Source organism: Miscanthus floridulus, chromosome 5, assembly GCF_019320115.1.
Source record: "Miscanthus floridulus cultivar M001 chromosome 5, ASM1932011v1, whole genome shotgun sequence".
NCBI lineage: Eukaryota > Viridiplantae > Streptophyta > Magnoliopsida > Poales > Poaceae > Miscanthus > Miscanthus floridulus.
In genome coordinates this window covers 71,574,408-71,597,568 of record NC_089584.1, presented here as the reverse complement: position 1 = coordinate 71,597,568, position 23,161 = coordinate 71,574,408, and the positions used below count along the sequence as shown (strand labels likewise).

The window sequence follows — 23,161 nt, the reverse complement described above, 5'->3', positions numbered from 1 at the left end:
GCTGTGAAGTTTTAGTGGAATACATCTATAAATATTATATATATTATGAAACTATGTTAAGGCAATAAGTCTACGTGTATCGCTTTCAAATATTTGAACTCAACATGACATGAGAAAGCTATTTTGTAGTTAATGTCTAGAATTTTATTCACTAAACCTCACTTATTTGTGACTGGAGTGAGAACTTGCTTACGTAGCATGCCAATGTGGCATCCCTCTCCATTCTAAAAAAAAAAAAGGTGGCATCCCTCTCCACCGACCACAATCCATGATTCTTCGTCCTGACCAGTAGAGAGAGCCAGAGAGAGTGGAGATTATGCAGGAAAATGTTAGAGGATGGCACGTGAGTGCTAATGGATTTTTTAAAACTTTTTCATTGTTTTCTGTGTGAGGCCGAATAATGACATGAATGATGAGTCAGCAAACTGCAGTTCCATATGACTCTTTCACCTTGTTCGCTTGTTGGTTTCAGCTAGCCCAAACCAGCCAGTCAATAGTATTTTCCTCTCACAACAAACCAGTACCCGCCAGCCCAAACCAGCCCAGAAACCAACCAGCGAACAGGCCGTTTGCATGCGTACGTACGCAAAGTAGGTCAAGGGAAATACTACAGTAGAGAGCATCCGGTGGTGTTGTAATCACTTCTGTTTTTTTTGCTCTGAGTAGTAGTCTTGTTGTATGTACAGTGTATGGTACTACAACTAGTATCCACTCGTATAGTGCCCGTGTTAACGCCACAAATTTATTATAGGATGCACATAAAAAACCAAACGACGATATTTTTTCATAGTTTAAGTTTCATGTAATTATATATGACCATGTATATAATCCGAAAAACACTTATGCATAACAATGCATAATAAAGTCATGTCTCGCATCAATTATCTAATTTATGATTTGCTAGTTGATTGCCCATGCATTGCTACGGACATATATAAAATTCCATCACATAACGTCACAGGAGAGCAGAAAATAATAAACGCAATAAAAAAAGCATGAAAATAAATAGTAACATGTTTTCGAAATGAATCAGTGGTCACCAATAATCTTTTTTGCTTGACAACCATAATAATTTGCATATGGTACATGATGAGTTGATGTTTTCCTTTGAATAATAAGCATTTCTTGCAATTTTGAGCTTGGACAAAACAAGAGCTATTCCCTAGTTCGTTTCATCTCACAAGAGTCAGGCAGTTAGCTCTTGATCTTTCTCTCTTGTTGTAATGCATGAATATTTCATTTGCCCCAAAAACATATTTTCCTGCAAACAAACCAACCAAAAACTGAGTTCAGCAACACAGCAAATATATATTTTGCCAGTAGCATTTTCTTTCATATATAGTCCATGTATAATGCCAATGACTGTCGTGCCAATAGCGCACCTACAATGAGAAGATCATCTAGATCATGCTTGTTATCAGCCTCTAGATAGAGCTACTGGCATCATGTAGATCTTCATATTGAAATACTTACACCAGCAACATGAGGCATAAAAAAGTCATGTTTTATGTTGTGCAAAGATCCTTGTCAACTGACATATATAAGATTGATTCAGTAACTTTTTTTTTTAACTGTCACCGGGGGGATTGAATCCCCACCTAAATATATATTGATTCAGTAACTCACATACAGCTTTATCTTATATAGAATTCATTATATTTGTTAAAGGATTTCTGCCGCTTTGACATGGAAGAAACATTTGATAAAATTGAACAGGATATGTCAAATGAGAATCAAGGTCTCCCTTTTCTGATTTTAAATAAAAAACCAGTAAATATTATCTTCACCACAGTTGAATCAGCAAGGAAGCACTCGAAAGAGAGATCAATATTATATCCGCATTACCCTTGTAACATAGAAAACCATATATGAAAATATAAATATTCCTTCGGTCTTAAAGCTTGGAACACAGGATTAGGCTTGTAACATAGAAAACCATATATGAAAATATAAATATTCTTCAGTCTTAAAGCTTGTAACATAGTAGAGATTTATTGGATATTATTTTGAAATAGAATCCGTACAAGAGAAAACTTACTCGATTAATTTAGGCTTCAACTTTTTCCAGCCAAATGGGATTATTTTTATGTACCAGTTTTGTACAAAAAAAATCAGTTTACGAGCCTTAACTCCTGCAAAGGAATCCAACAAACTGATGGTTATTCAGCTTAGATGTGCTTGCGAACACCATGGGCTACAGGAAACAATACTTATAATTGTTTTTGGTGACATAAACTATAGAGAGAAATTTACGCTTCCATTAATAAAATGTGTCACTGATACTGAAAAGTCAATGTTGGTTGGAAACATCGTCATCAAATTTCAAGTAGCAGTCCCTTTTCAATATTCTCAAACAGAAGCTAATATTACCTTCTTCTTGCAACCAACATAAATGTTGCAACCAAGTATCCAGAAACCAACTACTTCCACTTCCAGCATGGACTAACTTACACTTACATAATGTTTTTTCTAGTATAAGCTTAGTAATAAGGGGAGAAGTACATAATTATTTATTTCTAGAAGAAACGGTAATGACTACACCTATTTCTTGTGCCTGATGATCTGGGTGACACATCAGGCGGAGATGATCTGCTTACAGTTATAGGTAATCTCATCCTCCTTGTTGCTGAAGGAACTGAGTTTGAGCCCAGCGAAGCAGCTGGATATCGCCCATCATAATTTGTATCCATACTGACAGGTGAAGCGCAATCTCGAGAGCCTTGGGATCTTTGAATGTGACATAGGCAGTCCTCCCCGACGCCATTGTATCGCTTACAACCACCAACCAGATGCCAAAATCACAATGCAGTTCAAAATACAAATCGAAAAGGGGGGAAAAGCACAACTAAAACATAAAAAAAACAAGAGGCACAACAAATAGAGAAAGAAATCAAGAGGCGCTCACAATCTGATTCGACGTGCTTGATTTGGCCGGAAAAGGAGAAGAACTCGCGCACCTCCCGCTCAGTCACCAGATCTGAGATGTTTCGCACCCGCACCGTCATTCCTGAAAAGAAAATTGCAATTGACATCAGAATTGCTTCACTTTGTCCCCAAAGTTCCTGAAGCAGACTTCTACAAAAGCGAGGATTTCTTCTCTGCAAAACATGGTAGAAGCAACTTTTAGGTCAAAATATATGCACTTTTTTGTGGTGCTGAAGGAGGCTTCTCGTTCAGCACTTACATGACTCTAGGGCTGAGAAATCCACTGTATTCATTCTGAAGGACCTGAGGAAGATCGAAATGATAGATGGTGGCATGAGGATGAATCCCTACATACATGATAGGAAGAATGGAGCCAGTTTGTTCAGGAATAAAAGGACAGCAAGTCGATTTTTTTTTCAGAGAAAAATTAAGAAGCTATGACAAGTCAATAATGCTTGGGGTCACGGGTCAGTACTTCAATCTTACGACAAAGTAAAGTTGCATCGCCTTACCACGTAGTATCAGTTCATCTATGATATTGTTGTAGTATTCCAAGCCTTTTGGGTTGATCTTTCCTCCTCCATCTACACAAGGACATCACATTTTTTTTAGGAATACATACATTCAGATGCAAAATTGTTTTTTTTTTGTAAAAAAGGGAAAACTTGCTACTGCAATTTTACCTACCTGCAATCAGCCTTGGCCAAGCAATGGAGAATATGTAAGCATCTAAACCCATCTCATGCATAAGCTTCACATCTTCCTGACAAGAAAATATTTTTGATACTTGCCTTTAAGATTATGCTGGTACTTCCTCAGACCTTGTAATGGTGATACTGCCTACTGTAATCATGTGGAACGATGCACCCTCATGAGTGAAGTGTGTCAGTAATATATGTTTTACACAGCTATTGGACCAGCATTCTGGACTTTTTTGTTAATACGCAATAACCAATTTTCTATCAGACTACCATCTTTTATTGTATCTACTAATAATTTGACATTCACATTGGTAAAAGGGAAACAATCTACAAATGAGATGGACAACAAACATCTGACTTGATCAACCATGACCCCGCAATCCTGCTCCTTCAGTAATCACGGTGTGAAGCTGCATTTCAAAAAAAATTCTACATGGTGCACAAATATAATATTGAGACCAGATTTAGAGGCAAATTAATAGTGTTTTTCAAAACATATATGTATGAACAAATTTATTGGCAAATTTTGAGGTCATGGAGGAGTCATCTCCTCTCATCAGCTATCTTGTGCAGCCATTACAGACTAAATCAACCATTAAATAAGGGGGGGGGGGGGGGGGGGGGGGGGGATCTGACCTGGCATATGATCGAGAGGTCTGCTCTTGATGCGGTTAGAATAAAGGGGCTACACTAGACAATCACTATCCTCTAATTAACACATTATTGCCCCAAGTCTGCTTTGTGAGCATTCTATCAAACGCCTTGCAGGCTATATAACCTTGGTGCATGCACTTCACCAAAATAGAGAGCATCAGGGCTGTAATCACAATGAGCGCCGGTCCGCTACATCAGGCGGGCAGAATAGAGACGGGGAAGAGGCGCAAAAACCAAAAGGGAAGGTGGGCATGGGCCATGTGGTGAGCTTACCAATGAAAGTTTACATATGGCGGCGGCGTGAAGAATGGCGGATGTAGTATAGGTGCATGGGGGTACAGCTGTACCCCAAAAAATTCTGTAGAAACACTAAGTATATGTACCTATAATATTTAATTATGTAAAACATTATCAAATAACAAATTCTTGAGCTCAAGTACTCATCTAAGATGATGGACTATAGCTCTTTCTTCTAAAGCCTGGGAATCCAAAGTTAACCTCTGCACAAACACAAGTATAAGATAAATACGAACGAGCTTTGCTAAAAAAAAGATAAGTATGAAAATGAATTAATTGGACAGTTTTTTTTTTGTGGAAAAGTTGACTCTTTTTCCTTCCAAACCATCATTATAGTTTTAATTCGTGAAGTTTGAGTCTTGATTTTGTTTGATAATCAGACAATTTTTGGAAAGAAAAGTCATCTGTAGATTACTCGACAAATAAATAATTTTACTTTTGTAGAACATTGTGGTATTAACAGAAACAATGATCTAGCATTTTTAATATATTACTCTATATACAAAGCACAAATAGTCTGTTCGTTTGGCTGTGGCTTGTCGTAAACGATCGTAAATTTTCAGCCAGAACAATATTTTTCTCTCACACAAACCAGCCAGCAGTACTTTTTCACGAACCAGCAATGATACGAACCAGCCAAACAAAAAAGCTGAAAAGATTTCTTGGTCTACCCTGAGTCAGCAAGAAACTAATATGCTTATGAAGACCTTGGCAATGACTATATCTGTATACTCCTAGATGAATGTTGGTTAATTGTATCCTTAGAGCATCGATCTCCAATAGTCTTGGTAAAATTTACTCTCTAAATCATCATTTGGAGAGTTATTTTATGAAAAACGCTTTCTATATCTCTGTACACTCCGCCAGCTTTTCTATAAATCATATGAAAGATATACAGTCTTTTGGAGTTGCTCTTAGTGAACTGCATCACTTAGATCGTTTATATCATTAGCGAATTGTGTCACTTAGGTCCGTACCCCCATGACTGAAATCCTGGATCCGCCACCGGTGAAGATGAGCCGTGCACGCCTCCATAGCGAGCAGGGCTGGGCAGCGGGGTGACTCTCTGTCGCGTCTGGTGGTGCTGCGTGTCAGCCTGGTGGTGTGCTCGGCGAGAGGGTCGGCGGAGCTGAAGCAGGCGTTGGAGGCACGGACGGAGAGAGGACCTTGGCGACGGCTGCTGGACGCGTGGAGCCTGGCCGGCCTAGGTGCTCGCAGTCAGGGGAGGCGGCCTAGCCTGGCGCCCTTGCCTCTGCACACATGCAAGCACACAAATCCAAGTCGCCTTAAACTCGAACCCTAACGAATCGAGTTGGAGTTGGGGAACAGGAAAGGACGGGGCATGGTTGTTACCGGTGTGTCGAAGGAGACCACGCATCGTTGGGGGCGGCGGCGGGAGAGGGAGGCAAGCGAAGGGCGAGCAAGATGGCTATGGGCCGACGATGGCTGCTTGGCCGGCCCGGTAGCAGCAGCCTCCGCACGCGGCCACACTCCGGCGTTATGTTGGGAGGTGGGTCGGCGACGCCGGGAGACGGGCTAGCGCAATGGCTATGCGACACAGGCGGGATGCAGCGGCATCGGCCTCGGCGTCGGCGAGGCGTGCGCGGAGGGAGGAGGCGGCCGGGTCCACAGCAGCGGCAGCGGGATCAACGGCTGCTCGCGCGACGTTTTCTTTTTGTTTTATTCCGTGCTTGCAGCCTTCGATCCCTGCTTGTGCGTGGGGCACGTTTGAAGGTGCACGTGTGAGGCAGAGTGCGCGCGGGGTACTGATGGGTGAGAAGACTGGCATCCCACATGAATCATGGTCATGGATTTAGTTTAGATATTTTATGAGCCTTTTATTTTAATGAAGATAAATTTATGTATGTATTTTTCTGAGTGTATAATGATTGGAGGTTCTCCATAGGTAACATTTTACTGGGCGATCAATATAATTTTGATCGGTCCATTATAGTAAAGATGCCCCATGGATGATGATTAGATTTTAGTTTGAGGCCTTCACAGTGTCGGCCGGCCCTGCGTTCTGACTAGTTCCCGACGGGTTTGATGTGCACTGAAACCGCTGTTGCAGCGTGACGCCCGGCTCCTCGTCAATTTAGCCCTCGTTTAGTTCCTCCGTTAAAACTTTATACCATATCAAATCGAATATTTAGACACATGTATAGAGTATTAAATATAAACTAAAAATATCTAATTACACAGATTGCGACTACTTTGTGAGACGAATCTTTTAAGTCTAATTAGTTCATGATTTGACAACACAAATGCTACAGTAATACATGCGTTAATAGCGGATTAATTAGGCTTAATAAATTCATCTCGCGGTTTACGGACAAATTCTGTAATTTATTTTTTTATTAGTATCCGAACACCGGACATCCTAAAACTTTACGCCCTGGATCTAAACACCACCTCAATAATGATAGCTCAGCTTTGGCAATGCCAAACCCCAGTCCCCAAACGTCGCAGGCAAAATGCAACAAAGGTTTGGCATTCCAAGTCGGATTCTCGGACACAAGCTGCATGCAGCGACACGACATATATTGGATTCGTCGCTAAACGCTGCGACGTCATAGCATAGTTTAGACGGTGCAGCTTGCTGCCATGGGTCGTTGTTAACCTCTTGGCCCACCCTCACAAACATACTTTCATCCCTGGCTTTATTTGATTTTGTTCGCTAATCTCTCCAGTTACGAGTTAGGGACCAACGAAATGTGAGCCTGCGAGTGTGGTAATGCACCGATACCTTCTTTGGGCGGTAATTGAATCGAACTCCACGTAGTTGACCGGAAGTTGAAGACTTTGGGGGCGTGTTTGGGTCCGCGTCCTAGCCATGGTGCGGTGTGGTATTTGTACCACGGCGTCCGCGCCGCGTCCCCGTGGTAGAGAAGAAGCGGGCGCTAGTTCAATCTCGAGGTCTATGTGTCTCCGGCGATGGAAAAAAAAAATCATTGATTATAGTTGGGGTGTTTGGCACGATTTTCTTGATTCTCGAGGTGGGACAACCGGCAATTTGATTTTAAACGATTCTAAACACACCTTTATTTATTATTATTAAATCAAGATGAACCGTGGCCAGCCCGGGAAATACAAAACAGAAGGTACCCTATTTTAACTTTTGCATTGGTCGCATCACATATTCAGGCTTTGTTTAGTTTGTGAAATTTGAGAATTTAGCTACGGTAACACTTTCGTTTTTATTTGATACTTAGTGTTCAATCATGGACTAATTAGGCTCAAAACGTTCGTCTCGCGATTTCCAATCAAACTGTGCAATTGGTTTTTTTCGTCTATATTTAATGCTCCATGCACGTATCACAAGATTCGATGTAATGGCTACTATAACACTTTTTAGGAAATAATTTTGGGAACTAAACACAGCCTCACATGCAATGGCACAAGGCTGTGGTGGGTACTTGTCACGTATCCGTACGTACACTGCTCGCTCGTGCCAAACTCTTGTCCCAGCGGAGCAGCAAACACCCACTGACATGCAAGCCCCACAGCTCCATACGCTCACGGTAACGCTCACGGCTGACCCGACCGCTCCTCTCGGCTCGGGGGCCGCCAGCCCGCCACGGTATGCTGACAGTACGGTTTATAAGCGTACCGCTCCCACTCAGCTCCGTTCAGGTCAGCTGCCTGCCTCTGCCTGCGCCCATTCAGCCATTCCATTCCTCGAAGCCCTCACACCTGCACGCGCCCGCGCCCGGACGCCCTCGCCTTGTCTCCCTCTCCTCTCCCTCCTCGCCCATCCGCACCAAGCACCACGCGCCGGCCTGTCCCTGTCCGTCCCAGCTCACACGCGCAACAGGCCGGGCGCGCGCCGCGGGGGGCGATGGCCTCCGCCCGCCTCGTCGCGCTCGCCGCCTCCCTCCTCCTCCTCCTCACCCTGGGCCCGGGCCAGGTGGCGCGCGCGGCGGACGACGGCGAGGTGCGCGCGCTGCTGGCGCTGGGGGCCGCGCTGGACCTGACGGGTCGCCTGCTCCCGTCGTGGGCTCCCGGCCGCGACCCCTGCGCGCCGCCGCCGTCGGGGGGGTTCGAGGGCGTCGCGTGCGACGCCCGCGGCGCCGTCGCCAACGTCTCGCTGCAGGGGAAGGGGCTCGCCGGCACGCTCCCGCCCGCCGTCGCGGGGCTCCGCTCCCTCACCGGCCTCTACCTCCACTACAACGCGCTCCGCGGAGGCATCCCGCGGGAGCTGGCGGCGCTCGCAGCGCTCACCGACCTCTACCTCGACGTCAACAACTTCTCGGGGCCCATCCCACCGGAGATCGGCGCCATGGCGTCACTGCAAGGTACTGCCTCTACCTCTACCTCTATCTAGTCAGATGCGCGTCGAGATTCCTCGGAACCTTCATCGCCACCCTGCTCGTGCCGCACGCTCGCTGACTCGCCTCGGCATGCATGTGGCCGCGCCGTGGACTCTGCCTGCGTTGCAGTTGCTCCTCGGATCGATGATTGGTTCGCTCGCTTCCCTCCCTGTGTTTTTAATTCGTTTTCGGTCGACTTGCTTGGCGTTTCTCCACTCCAAGTCAATCAAATCAAAAACTAAAATGCGGCTTTACCTAACTACTCGTACCATGTATCCGTTGAATTTTTGGAAGAGGTCATGTTGCCGTCCCAAGTCGCAACCAAGCAAGAAGCAGCTCCTGTTGCTCAGATTGCAACATTTCTTGGCTCATAGCCAACATTTCCTTTCAGATTTACTCCCATTTTTGCTACCCCTCTACTCAGGCCATGTTTAGTTTCAAAAACTTTTCCCAAAAAGTGCTACGGTAGCACTCATATTGAATCTTACTAATTGCACAGTTTAGTTGAAAATCACGAGACGAACATTTTGAACCTAATTAGTCCATGATTGAATACTAATTGCTAAATAAAAACGAAAATGCTTAGGTAAACAAAATCGCAAACTTCACCCAACTCAACAAGGTCTCATACGATCATACCAAATCAGTACTGCCCCCAATCGGACGGTTTTTGTTAATGCTGCTGATGTTGATGTGTCCATGGCCGTGCAGTGGTGCAGCTCTGCTACAACCAGCTCACCGGGAGCATCCCCACGCAGCTGGGCAACCTCAGCAGGCTCACCGTGCTGGCCCTGCAGTCCAACCGCCTCAACGGCGCCATCCCGGCCAGCCTCGGCGACCTGCCGCTGCTCGCGCGCCTGGACCTCAGCTTCAACGCCCTCTTCGGCTCCATCCCCGTCAGGCTCGCGCAGCTGCCCCGCCTCGTCGCGCTCGACGTCAGGAACAACTCGCTCACCGGCAGCGTGCCTGCCGGTAATGCCTCCGTCCTCCATTAGTCTGCATCGATCGATTCTTGACTCTTGAGAGCAGTAATGCTGATTGGTTTTCTACTTGTTTCGTCCCAAGAACTGGCCGCCAAGTTGCAGGCCGGCTTCCAGTACGGGAACAACAGCGACCTGTGCGGCGCCGGGCTGCCCGCGCTCCGCCCGTGCACCCCGGCGGACCTCATCGACCCCGACAGGCCCCAGCCCTTCAGCGCAGGCATCGCGCCGCAGGTCACGTCCTTCTCCGGCGGCGACGGGCGCGCGCCGTCTACCAGGGCGCTTGCGGCAGTGGTTGTCGCCGCCGTGGCCCTCCTGGCGGCCACGGGGGTCGGCCTGTTCGCGCTCTCGTGGCGCCGGTGGCGCCGGCAGAGGGTCGCTGGGGGCTCGCCGTCTTCGATCTCCGGCGGCCGGTGCAGCACCGAGGCCGCGCCTTCGGCGGCGAAGGCGTCGCCGTCGGCTCGCAAGAGCGCGTCGTCGGCGCTGGCGAGCCTCGAGTACTCCAACGCCTGGGACCCGCTGGCCGACGCGCGCGGCGGGCTGGGCTTCTTCTCGCAGGATGTGCTGGCACAGAGCCTGCGGATCAGCACGGAGGAAGTGGAGTCCGCGACGCGCTACTTCTCGGAGCTCAACCTCCTCGGGAGGCGCGGCAAGAAGGCCGGCGGCCTCGCGGGCACGTACAGGGGCACGCTGCGCGACGGCACCTCGGTGGCAGTGAAGCGGCTGGGCAAGACGTGCTGCCGGCAGGAGGAGGCCGACTTCCTGAGGGGGCTGAGGCTGCTCGCCGAGCTCCGGCACGACAATGTGGTCGCGCTGAGGGGGTTCTGCTGCTCCAGGGCGCGCGGGGAGTGCTTCCTCGTCTACGACTTCGTACCCAACGGCAGCCTGTCGCAGTTCCTCGACGTCGACGTCGACGTCGACGCCGACGCCGACACCGACGCCGACACCGACACTGCCGGCGGCAGCAGCGGCCGTGTCCTCGAGTGGTCCACGAGGATCTCCATCATCAAGGGCATCGCCAAAGGTAGGTACCCTCGAGTGGAACACCACACCCTGTCACTCCCTTGCTATCAGTTGGTTAGCAGTGTCACTACTGATCCCCCACTAGTGGTTTGCTGATGCCCACATCTTTCCTGGATTCACACGTAGTACTGTTCACACTTGTTCACATACTACTACTAGTTGTCTTCTTGATTACTAGATTTTGCCTCAAAACACATGGTATGCATGCAACATTTGGCACCGACTCTACAAATTTGCCAAGTTTGTGTGTGTCATGCATGGGCGCATTCATTCGTTCAGTCACTGGATGGACAGTACATCGATTCATCCGTGCTGCGCTGGTTGCTCACATTTCAGTGACTGAGCTGGCCAGGGACGCAGCAATAGTCACATTTCTGAAGTCTGAACTTTTGTCTGCACTGAAAAGCTCTGCATGACATGTCTCAAAACTTTCTGTGCTACTTTTATCAGAGTAACAGTATCAGTATGAGATATCGGTAACTTTTAGCACTTTCAATCGTCTGAATTCTGCATCTTTTTTGTGTTCTAGGAATTGAGTATCTGCACAGCACAAGGACGAACAAGCCCGCTCTCGTCCACCAGAACATCTCAGCGGACAAGGTCCTGCTGGACTACACGTACAGGCCCCTCATCTCCGGGTGCGGCCTGCACAAGCTCCTCGTGGACGACCTCGTCTTCTCGACGCTCAAGGCCAGCGCCGCCATGGGGTACCTTGCGCCGGAGTACACCACCGTGGGCCGCTTCTCAGAGAAGAGCGACGTCTACGCGTTTGGGGTCATCGTGCTCCAGGTGCTCACCGGCAAGAGGAAGGTGACTACGACTCAGCTGCCAGACAACGTCGATGAGCTCGTCGACGGCAATCTGCAGGGGAATTACTCGGCGTCTGAGGCCGCCAAGCTGGCGACGATCGGCTTGGCTTGTACCAGCGAGAACCCGGACCAGAGGCCGACGATGGCGGAGCTGCTCCAAGAACTGGGCACCATCTGATGGAGGTGCAAACACCCATCCACTGTAACTGTTTCATGCAGGAGTCACACGCCTGACAGTGTGTCATGGGCCTGTTGTAACCTAGCTACCTGTCTAGGATCACCAGTCAGTAATCACTGATCTTAGAAAGCATCTGAGCTAGGCTCTAGTAATTTGCTAGTAATCACTGATCTTAGGAAGCACATGCCTAGGATCATGAGATCTTGTACGCTAATGATGTGTCGTTACCACCGCTCTGAAAAGCGTGCATTGTTTGGATGCCGACTTGGATGTGCTCTAGCCTCTACATGGTAGTAGACCAATAGGTGAATGTGAATGTGAATGCAGCCGTTTCCGGCAACACTTTTTTGTGGAGACCTTGTGACTCCAAGTGTACCTGCAACCCTGTGTGCCAATTTGGCTGCATCCTCCTGGGGTGAAATGGCTGGCACCATCCCAGGGAGGAAGGAGCCAAGAGTCCTGGAAGGCATGTCACCTATAGATTCTTGTGTTGTCTTGTTTGTTGTTCGTGTTTGAGTCCTGGCTTGTGATCACGCACAGGGGCAGTCAGGCGATGAAATCTCACGGACCGTGAAAGCGCACGGTGGTCGTGGGCTTTTTGTGCTAGAGGCTGAGATGCTGGACAAAATAGACTCTACCAAGCAATAAAATTATAGCACTGAAGAACAAGAACGCTGCTGATCCAAAAGAACGGCACCCAAGGTGATGCTGCATTGCTATTTGACACTGCTTATTTTGTAGGATAGTGGATTTTGGAATGGAGTATTTGGAGCTAGTAAGGTTCATATGTTAGCCGCAGGTCTACAAAACCAGGTCATGTGGCACTAGTAATGCAATGCCGAACCTAGGCAATGTACCTATAAATTCAGGTAATGTAGCAACTAAAAAGCATCAAACAAATAATTCCATTGTTTGTTAAGTTGGTTGACTTGATGTTTCACCATTTCGGTAATCGCGAGTGTATCTGTTCCACCTTTTTGCTAGGATGGATAAGACCAAATGTTCAAGTATTTAGTGTAAGTATCCGCCTTATTAGGCAGAATGCCCTTTTGTCAGATAACCCTTGATGTTTTTTTTGGTGTAGAAGAATGGCATTTACTGAATGTTAAAGCAGTAAATAATATGAGGTCGAGTCGCTAGACGAGCATATGTGAAAACAAAGGATGTGGTGTTTAACATAACTGTATCAACGGTTATGTGGGGTATCTCAAAAACTAAGTGTCGGTGTTTCGAGTAAACACCAACGAGTAAATTTATGTTATTACGCGTCTGATCCGGATAGTGTGCTAAAAAGGTACAAGGTTTATACTGGTTCGGGCAGAATGTCCATATGTCCAGTTTGTGGCTGCTGCTTGTGTTATTTGCACTGAAAAGTTCGTAGTAGGGGTTACAAACGGGCGAGAGAGGGAGAGATCCCAAGTCTCTGATGGAAACGTCGAATGGGTGCTGAGAGCTTGGTTGCTACTCAGCTATGTGTGATATGATGCGTGGTGTATTCAATTGATCCATCCCCTTAGTGGGGTGTCCTGCCTTCCTTTTTATAGATCAAGGGGAAGCAAGGATTACAGATGGGAGAAAGAAGAAAAACCAGAGACAAAGGAGGTCCTACCGAGATGCCGGGTCTTCCTTTTCCTCTAAGCGAGCCCTGCTGACACGGCAGACGGTGCCACGGATAGCTCCACGCTGGGTGCATGTCCGCTGATCCTCATAGGGCCACGCTGGGCGTCTGTCCACTGATGATGCCATGTTCTGGCTTGATCAGCAAGTGGTCACGTCCCATTCTGCCCCGACGGGCGGCGCGACGGACCAGGGTGCTGAACCGCGACCCTATGAGGAGCAGACGACGTAGTGATCGAACGTCCGTTACTGTAGACGATGCGAGTTTCCTTCTGGACCGTAGTGATTGTCGTATGCTTCCGTCAGGATCTGCGCCCGAGGGCAAATGGCGGGGCCCACAACACTATAAGACAAATATCGGCACCTACAACATAGTTCGGGCTCTAACATGTCTGGAAGGGCTTAAAGCGCCCGTCTTATCATATCCTGACGGTAATTTCCTGCAGGCGTGCTGGGTATGATCCTCGGTATTGCGGTTGACTCAAGTGCCCTGCCTTATCTGCGCGCGTAGTTATGAAGGAGCAGCGTGCAGACGTCGGGCGAGGCGGAGTCTGCCCGTAGACGTCGGGCGAGGCGGAGCCAGCCTCCGGACGTCGGGCGAGGCGGAGTCGGCCCGCAGACGTTGGGCGAGGCGGAGCCAGCCCTCGAACATCGGGCGAGGTGGAGTCTGCCCACGGACGTCGAGCAAGGCAGAGCCAGGCCCCAGACGTTGGGCGAGACGGAGCCACCCCTCGGGGGTAGGGCGAGATGGAGTCTACCCTCATACGTCAGGCGAGGCGGAGCCAGCCCTCGGGAGTCAGCTTGAGGCGGGACCCATGGTCTCGGTGGACAGACAAGGAGTGACTCGACATGCGGTGTAGTCGCACTCTCGATTTCATGGATGAATCAATGTTGTCGGTCATTAACTCCTCCTCGGGTACCCTAATATTGGCCCCCGACAGTAGCCCCCGAGCCCCCGGGCGATTCGAGTAGAATTGCCTGGGGGATTTCTTTGACTCGCCAGCGAGTGCGCGCGAGCGCACCCGGTGGGTGTAGCCCCCGAGCATGCGGAGAAGTAGGATACTCCTTCGGAGGGTTTTCCAAAAAAGAGGATTCTAAGAGCCCTGGCCCTCTATTGTCACCCACGGCGTGCCCTAAAGACGATGATTTCTTCTTCACCGAGGTCAGACCCTTCGTGGGTATGTTGGTGAGACTTGATGGTTGTTTAGCCGAATAGCTTAATTGGTATCCTGGTATCCCGTTCACGGGGATCCATCTAGGGTTAGCCCAGCTGAGACTCCCATGAAGCTCCTTCACCTGAGTTTTTGCCGCTCGTGGGCCCATCCTCTGTCGTAAGGGTGCCTAGGGACGGCCGTCGAAACCATTGATGGGCTAGCCCTCGAACTCCTAGGCCCATATCCTTTTTGCTAGTAAAGAGTCCTAGTCTGCTCGGAGAGGCGAAACGTCCAGCGCGCCTTTGGAGGGAAAGGATAGAGATTGCGGGCGCATATCCCGCGACGTGACATGGTGGCGGATCATGGTAGGCACGGAGATCTAGGCGGATGGTTGCCTTCCTCGCATCCATCGCCCCTATAAAATCAAAGGGTTCGCCCCTAGGGTTTCATACTTTACCTCCTTGCCTTTGTATCTAAAACCTCCACCGCTAATCGCCTAAGCCTCTCGCATCCACGTTTCAGCCATCGTCGAATTCACATCCACCACTCCAATCCTCCAATGGAGCTGTGGTGCCACTTCGATATCACCCTCAGCGCTTGGAGGGCCTCGTTCACCGTGGTCTTCTTTGCGCGTGGACCGCCGCTGAGGAGTGGTGGCTACCCAGCAATGAGGACGCACCATTGCCGCCCGACGGCTACGTCGTGTCCTTCGCTCACTTCCACGAGCGGGGATTCACCACCCTCGCCCACAAGTTTCTTCGGGGATTGCTGCACTACTACAAGGTAGAGCTGCAACACCTTAATCCCAACGGAATCTAGCACATTGCGACATTTGTCGCCCTGTGTGAGGGATTCCTGGGGATTAGTCCCCACTTCGACCTGTGGCGGTACTTCTTCTCCGTCTCCCTCCTAAAGAAGTGGGAGAAGCAGCAGGAGCTGAATGTGCTGATGGGATGCGCCAGCATTCAGCTCCACAATAACAGGGTCAGCGAGTACCCGCTGATGCGTCTATCGACCTCCAACAAGGGGTGGCATTCGCATTGGTTCTACGTCAAGAACGACACAGCCGCCCCCTTGCTAAAGTTCACCGGGCACCGCATCGAAGCGGTCCTAGACTCATGGAGGAAGTGGGGAGTCCTAGAGAAAGACAATAAGAGAATCCAATACCATCTCATCGCCATCTGAATCCTAAAGGAGAGGGGCATGACGGGGTCGAGGATCATCGGCGCCTACCACACGTAGAGGGTGGCACCGCTGATGAGGCACGCGCTTCCCCTACACATGATGGTGCCTGGGGCATCACTCGATGGGACGGTGCTCGATGAGGGAGTGCTCTCCCCCTCCAAAGTGTCATTGCGCATCAAGGAGGTGATGGAGCCTCCATGGGACAACGCCGGCGCTATCCTCGATTTTGTGTATCCGGTACCGGGGCATCCCCCAATGCGGTTGGAACTGGGGTACATTGTCTTCGTAAGTTTTCTTTTCTTGTGCCTCCTTTTTAATTGAACTCCCAACCTCTTGATGCTGATATTGAGATAGGGGGACCAGCCGAAGAGACTCGTCCTTACGGATCACCTGGTTCCACTATCAAAGGACCCATCCGTGATGGCGGCCAACCATGCCACGATCGAGCGACAGTGGAAGGAGAAGGAGGACAAGAAGAGGAAGAAGTAGCAGAAGCTATGGGCATGGGAGCAAGGGGAGGACACGGACAGTGATGATGATGATGATGAGGTAGTTGACGACACCAAGTGGGATGACCTAGAGAGCGAGGGTACGCTGACAGGTATGCACTCGTCCTTGCAGGGACCCTTCCTGTTCTATGCAGGGGGAGGTGAGTCCGTGAGTTCAGAGGAGGTGGGCTAGATCATTGGCCCATCCTCAAAATCAGTAGGGGCGAGCGGTTCTACCACCACACCTAAGGTGCCAGCAGAGGGGAGCGGCCCCGCCGCCATGCCTCAAGAGCCATCGGGGGCAGGTGGATCCGCCGCCGCGTCCCAAGAGCCAACGGGGGGGGGGGGGGGGGTGGATCCGCCACCGTGCCTGAGATGCTGAGGGAGGGTGGCAGCTCTGCCGCCATGCCCTCAGATGCAAGGGAGGCGAGCCCTTGGCCCGGTGTAGGGGGCGGGTACAAAATGGCCCTGTCCCGAGGAGGCAGAGCAAGGATTTGGGGTTCATCCCCCCAAACGTATCCAATGCCCAACAGCACCAATGTAAGTCCTCAACTCCTCTGTTTTCTTTGTTTTTATCATGACTTATGCCTTTTCTTTTCTTTCAGCATCTTAAGGTGGTGCAATCCTTTGTCAGTGGCGCCATAGAAGAGCATCGCCCTTCGAGTGAGGCGGGAGCCATCAGCTATCGTCGCACTAGTCTTGGGTAGGAGCAGCGCCACCGGCATTGCTGCCTCATCGGCCGGTCAGGCACCGCCCATGGTGGTTCCTATTCCCTCGGTGGGATAGGTGGATAAGGGGACTCAACGGACGCCCTCGGAGGTCATTACACAGCCGAGAATGGAGGTGATGCCACTACCGGCGATGTGGCTAATGGAGCTGCTGGTCACGCATGTGGCCTAAGCCACGGTAGATGTGACACTGCTCGTCAAGGCCCCACCAATGCAGGGGAGGTGGTAGTGGCTGCAATGGGCGAGCCGCAGTCGGACACCACTATGGCGGTGCCTGAGGCAGTGGTGCAATCTGCGCCACTATCGGCCCAAGTGACAGCGCTCGACGTGGGCTGAACGAAGGGGGACATGGCCGAGGGACCCTCCGATGTTGCGGTGGTGGCAGAGAGGACCGATAGGGAGCCGCTCCTAGCCCTGACGCTAGGGGGCAGCCGCTCACCTACGTGAGACAAGTCCTTGCTTCGGTGGGTGAATCCACAGGACTCGTCGTCGACACTCTTTACCCTCGATGATGCTGCTGAGAGCATGGAGCGGGAGAGTCTCGACAAGGGGATTGTGGCCGTGCTGGAAGCTCTGAATCTTGCTAGGGGCACTGTGTGTGACATCATCATTCCCATCGACCAGATATTCACTTAATCTAGCCTCTCGCCCTCTTCTTTCTTCATGTATTTTTGTGTTCTGACCACCATATTTTTTCAGTCTCTTATCGCTCACAGCCAGGAGAAATCCCGATTCCTTCGCGAGCATAAGGAGGCCTAGGACCGCCTCATTGATGAGGCACGGTTGCATGGGGATGTGACCGCCTAGCTCTAACAAAGGGTGGCTGAGTTGACTCCCCTTGCCGAGGAGGCGGGTAGTCTCCGGCTACAGGAGGCCGAGGCCCATTGGGACGTGGAGGAGGCCAAGAAGGCGTTTGAGGAACTATCAGCGTGGGCACGGTAGGATGAGGAGGAGGCCGCTAGGGTCCAGAAGGAGCAGGACAAGCTGCTCTAGAGAGACGCCGAGGCCTGCCAGTGGATCCTCGACCTCCTGGCTGAGGTAGAGAAGGAGTGGGAGCTCAAGCTGATAGCCGAGGAGAGGTTCACAGCCCTACAACAGAGGGTGAACCTGGATGCCAAGGTGGTTGCCCGGCTACGCAAGGAGCGAGATGAGTTATGCTAGACTGCAGAGAGGCTCTGCTCAGAGCATAGCATAGCCCATGGGGAGCGCAACTAGGCCGTCCAAGAGAGCGATGAGGCGTAGCAGAGGATCGGCTCCCTCTAGGCCAAGTTTGGAACCATGATGACCCAGAGGCTGGAGGCCAAGAGCGTTTCTACGGGGCTAGCCACGGAGCTCATGGAGGCACGGAGGGGCCTTCAGGCGGAGAGCGACGAGCATGATATCTTGCGCGTTGCCCTCAGAGTGGTCTACGATGACCTAGAGGTGGAGCGGTCAGAGGGGACTAGCTCACTCGCGGCCCATGCCGTCGATATCATAGCACGGGTATGCTAGCTCAAGAGGGACACTCTTTGCGCTGGGGTCACCCAAGCCTTTGCAATTTCCCGCTCCCATTATGCGGATAGCATTGACTTAGAGACGATGAGCCTTGGCTTTGCTCCCAGCTACGAAGCCTCCGAGATGGATGAGATAGAGACGGTTGTGGCTGCTCTTGCACGGGACCTGGCGAACAGAGTTGAACACATAGTTCTCCTCCGAGTGGCTAGTTAGTCAATTAGGTTGAGTGAATTTGGATGAATGTCATTGTACTCTATGGACAATTACCGATCCTTATGCATCATAAGAACAAATTTGTAACTTTGTTATTTTGTTTTGTTTGATTGGATTTATTTCCTTCCCTTTTTGTTTGTGAAAAGAGAAGGCTCATGTATTCTGACCATTCCATTCGTTAAGACCATAGGGCCCGAGGTGTAAGGGGAGAACTTCGATCATGCTGGTGAGCAAAGACACTGTAGCCATTGATGCATAGGTGTTTTGTAGTCCAACTAGACATGATCAATAATTTGTTTCCACAAACCTTGCCACTAGGCTCAGCATGAAGAAGAGGTCTGACGCAGTGACTGTTTTAGAAAAGGTATAGTTATACCTTTATCAGCCTCCGAGTGAGATCCGACCCCTTTCCATTGCTGAGGTCGAATGTCACTGAAAATCGAGGGGAGGATAGCGAAACTTAGGGGAATGCATCTCTTGTATTCGCACGTATCCTCCCCCTAGAATCTTAGCTATCATTCTACGACCGTGCATTAGGTCTCCTTGCAAGTCCAACCTTCTTCGAGCCCCCATGCGTGGCAGGGATTTGGTCAAGGGTTGGCACATTTTTGTGACTATCGCCCTGTCCATGGTTTCCGCAACTGGGGGGGTTGAGTTACCATTACTTGCCTTGGTGGCTTGAGTGATGTGCTCGTTGAGCTCGCTAACGGGCATGTTCGAGCAGAATCTGGTTTCGTTGCTTGTGACGAGGTGGGCAAAGCCCTCGTGTGGTATTTTGTTGCTCCTTAACCCGCCTTCCAATAGATTCCCCCTCAATGGGGATTCTATGGGCTTGGCTAGAGGCTAGGAGCGAACAAAAAGGTTGAGATGACCTTGTCTGCTTCTAAGCGGGATGGACACAGGCCACTGAGGCTCATCTATGTTTTCCCCTAGGCTTTTGTTCAACACGAGGCACCTCGGGCCCTTTGTGAGCCAGCCTTCAAACCTTGGTCTCTCGATCTAGGATCGGGCGCCTCGAGCCCCCAAGCCCCTTGGGGTTTGATAGGGGTTGGCCGTGTTTCATGTGTCACCCCATCCTTGGTTTCCACAACTAGAGGGGCTGAGCTAATGACACTTGCCTCGACGGCTCGAGTGTTGCGCTCAGTGAGCTCGCTAACAGGCATGTTCAAGTGGAATCTAGGTCCGTCATCCACTGATGGGGTCAGCAGAGCCCTCATGTGGCATTCCACTACTTAACCCGCCTCCCGGCAGATGCCCGAGCCGTTCGATAGGCTCAGGTGGCCCATTGACCTCTCATCGATGGAGATTTTGTGGGCTTGGCTCGAGGTTAGAATTGAATGAAAAAGGTCGAGATGTCCCTATCCGCTTCCGAGCAGGGTCAGGCAAGGCCACTGGGGCTCATCTTGGTTTTTCTCCCCTAGCTCTGTTTGACATGAGGCGGCCTCGAGCCCTTTGTGGGCTGGCATTCGAACCATGGTCGATTGCTGCTCATATCGAATGAGATGACTACCGCTTCATGATGTGATGCAAAGCGTTGTGATGCAGCAATCGCGTATGCGATGCTTGGATGTATGAGACAAGTCTATAAATGATTATATAAAGAAATAGCAGGGGTCAGTAATGTTACCTCGATGGCACAAGTGATGGGTTCTGGGAGTTCTTACTGGATATGTCTGCATGGGGGTCCGGGTCTAATGTTCATGATGGAACTGGCATAACCTGCATGTATCTGTCTTTCGGCAGCGGCCTGAGCTGTTCGATCGACTAGATATGTCCGCATATTGGTTCTTGTCTGGCATTCATGATGGAACCAGCGTAACCTACATGAGCCTCCCATTCCTCCATATCTGTCTTTCAGTAGCGGCCCGAGCTGTTCAATCAACCTAGGCATCGGTTTTACCTTGATGGTAAGAGTGATGGGTTCAGAAAGCCTCCCCTAGATATGAGTGTGATCCTGTCTGCTCCTTATCTGCTTCTTGTTAGTGGCCAAGCCATTTGATCGACTCGTGTTACCTATCGGGACAAGATTTCCCTACGAAAATAGAGGATGAGAGTGTCCCGCACAAAAAATTAGTTAGGCAGATAAGTCAAGCATCGATTTTGTGCAAAAATGGACAAGCTCTTCATTATAGTAAGTAGCCTATTAGCTCTTCTCTCTCTTTTTGTAAAAGAGGTTTAGCGCATTCCGACCCTTTCCATAGTTAAGGTCATATAAGCTCGGAATGCAGGTGAGCCAATTCTAATTATGCTGGTGAGCAAAAACACCGTAGCCGTTGGGGCATAGGTATCCTATAGTCCAACCAGTTATACTCAGAGCTTGTTCCCGTAAACCTAGATCCTAAGTCCTAAAAAAGAGGGGTAGGCATAGAAAATGTTTGCAGGATAAATGTACTCATATCAGCCCCCGAGTGAGGCCCAACCCCTTGCCATTGCTGGGGTCAGATGTCACAAAGGATCGGGGACTTTTGATAATGAAACTGATAAGGAACAGTGTGCATTTATTAGGGGTAAAAGCGACGTAGCTGCTCGATCTTCTAGGCGTTGGTGAAGATTTTGCCGTTGATGTTCTTGAGCTTGTAGGCATTTGGACGGAGCACCTCTGCAACTACATATGGTCCCTCCCACTATGGGGAGAGCTTGTGGTGGTCCTTGTTGCTCTGTATGAGGCAGAGGACTAGGTCCTTGACATTGAAGGTTTGGCCCCACACTCGTCGGTTGTGGTACCATCGCAATGCCTGTTGGTACTTGGCCGAGCGGAGGAGGGTGACGTCGCGGGCTTCATCCAGCTGGTCCATGGCATCCTCGTGGGATGCCTCGGCTCCCTATTCATCATATGCCCTGATCCTTGGCACTCCATAGTCGATGTCGGTTGGGAGGACAGCCTCAGAACCGTATACCATGAAGAAGGGTGTGTAGCCGGTGGCTCGACTAGGGGTTGTCCTATAGGACCATGCTATTTGCGTGTTCTACCTACCCGTTCATCTAGGGGTGCGCTATGGAGGCCCAATCAACGTGGATGTGATGTTCATCGCAAAATCAGAGGAATTTCTTGAAAGTGAACTGTGTGCCATTGTCCGTGATGATGGAGTTCAGGACTCCAAAGCGATGGACGATGTTGAGGAAGAACAGTACGGCCTACTCAGATTTGATCATGAAAATTGGTCAAGCTTCTATCCACTTTGTAAACTTATCTATGGTGATAAGCAAGTGGGTGTAGCCCTCAGTCGCCTCTTTGAGTGGTCCAACCAGATCGAGTCCCTAGACTGCAAATGGCCAGGTGATGGGGATCATACACTTTGTTGGTAGGTAAGTCTGTCGAGCGTAGTATTAGCACCCTTTGTAGGTGCATACACTTTTCTCAGCATCAACTACCGTGGTAGGCCAATAGAAGCCCTATTGGAACATGTTTTTGACTAGGGTTCTAGGCGCGACATGGTGACCATAGACCCCACCATGGATATCACTCAGCAAATGCTTCCCCTGTTCGAAGGGGATGCAGCACTGTAGGATCCTAGTGTGGCTTCACTTGTAGAGTTCTCCCTCCATAAGAACAAAGGACTTGGCACAACATGCGAGTCATCGAGCATCTGTCCTGTCCATTGGTAGTGTGTCATGGAGGAGGTAGTCGAGGTAGAGCGTCCTCCAGTCGACTAGAGGGTCAGGCTCTATCGCTGAGTCCTCTTCGAGCTCCATGACCTCAGAGCCAGGTGTAGCTGATGGTTGGTTGGCCCCCGGGCCAGGATTGGATGGACTGTTACTGCCTTGCTCTGACTCCTCGTAGCGAACCGAGGGCTTATGCTGGTCGCTGGCTTCTTTTGCAAGTGCATTAGCCACCTCATTGAGACACCTTGGGATGTGGTTGAGCTCGAGGCCATTGAACTTGTCCTCCAACTGGTGGACTTCTTAGCAGTACATGGTCATCTTGACATCGTGGCAGGTTGACTCCTTCATGACCTGATCGATGACTAGCTAGGAATCTCCTCGAACATCGAGGCATCGGATGCCCAACTCGATGGCAATGCGTAGGCCATTAACGAGCGCCTCATATTCGACCACATTGTTAGAGGAGGGGAAATGTAGATGGACCATGTACCTCATGCATACCTCGAGGGGTGACACAAAGACTAGCCCCACGCCAGCGCCCTTCTTCTTCATCGATCCGTCAAAGTACATTGTCCAGTACTCTTGATCGATGACCGCCGGTGGCATTTGGACCTCGGTCCATTCTGCGACAAAATTAGCCAACACCTAGGACTTGATGGCTGTCCTAGAGGCATATGCAATGCCCTGACCCATCAGCTCAAGTGCCCATTTTGTGGTTCTTCCCGTGGCATCATAGTTTTGGATGACCTCACCGAGGGGGGAGGACATCACGACCATCACTAGATGTGACTCAAAGTAGTGG

General features: G+C 50.1%; 2 protein-coding genes across 7 annotated transcripts; one reads left to right on the top strand and one right to left on the bottom strand.

Annotated features, from left to right (window-relative positions):
* Window positions 1-1,089: 1,089 nt before the first annotated feature.
* LOC136452325 (probable inactive beta-glucosidase 33) lies at window positions 1,090-4,580 on the bottom strand. 6 transcript variants are annotated; one of them, XM_066452944.1, is made up of 6 exons: window positions 3,613-4,194; window positions 3,438-3,509; window positions 2,906-3,007; window positions 2,598-2,771; window positions 2,039-2,132; window positions 1,090-1,261 (listed from the first exon to the last, which is right to left on the bottom strand). In XM_066452944.1, exons 1-4 carry the CDS (start codon window positions 3,671-3,673, stop codon window positions 2,674-2,676), a joined length of 333 nt encoding a protein of 110 aa, XP_066309041.1. In that variant the 5' UTR covers window positions 3,674-4,194; the 3' UTR covers window positions 1,090-1,261; window positions 2,039-2,132; window positions 2,598-2,673. The 6 variants fall into 6 exon arrangements, with proteins under 6 accessions (XP_066309041.1, XP_066309042.1, XP_066309040.1 ...); XM_066452945.1 differs by lacking the exons at window positions 1,090-1,261; window positions 2,039-2,132 and adding an exon at window positions 4,554-4,580 and having other exon boundaries at window positions 2,159-2,771; window positions 3,613-3,768; XM_066452943.1 differs by lacking the exons at window positions 1,090-1,261; window positions 2,039-2,132 and adding an exon at window positions 4,263-4,538 and having other exon boundaries at window positions 2,159-2,771; window positions 3,613-3,768.
* Window positions 4,581-8,295: 3,715 nt separating this feature from the next.
* Window positions 8,296-12,147, top strand: LOC136452324 (LRR receptor kinase SERK2-like). Its single transcript, XM_066452940.1, has 4 exons — window positions 8,296-8,872; window positions 9,599-9,859; window positions 9,953-10,891; window positions 11,420-12,147. The coding sequence occupies exons 1-4, from the start codon at window positions 8,416-8,418 to the stop codon at window positions 11,875-11,877; spliced, it is 2,115 nt and encodes a 704-aa protein (XP_066309037.1). The 5' UTR covers window positions 8,296-8,415; the 3' UTR covers window positions 11,878-12,147.
* The last annotated feature ends 11,014 nt before the right edge of the window (window positions 12,148-23,161 follow it).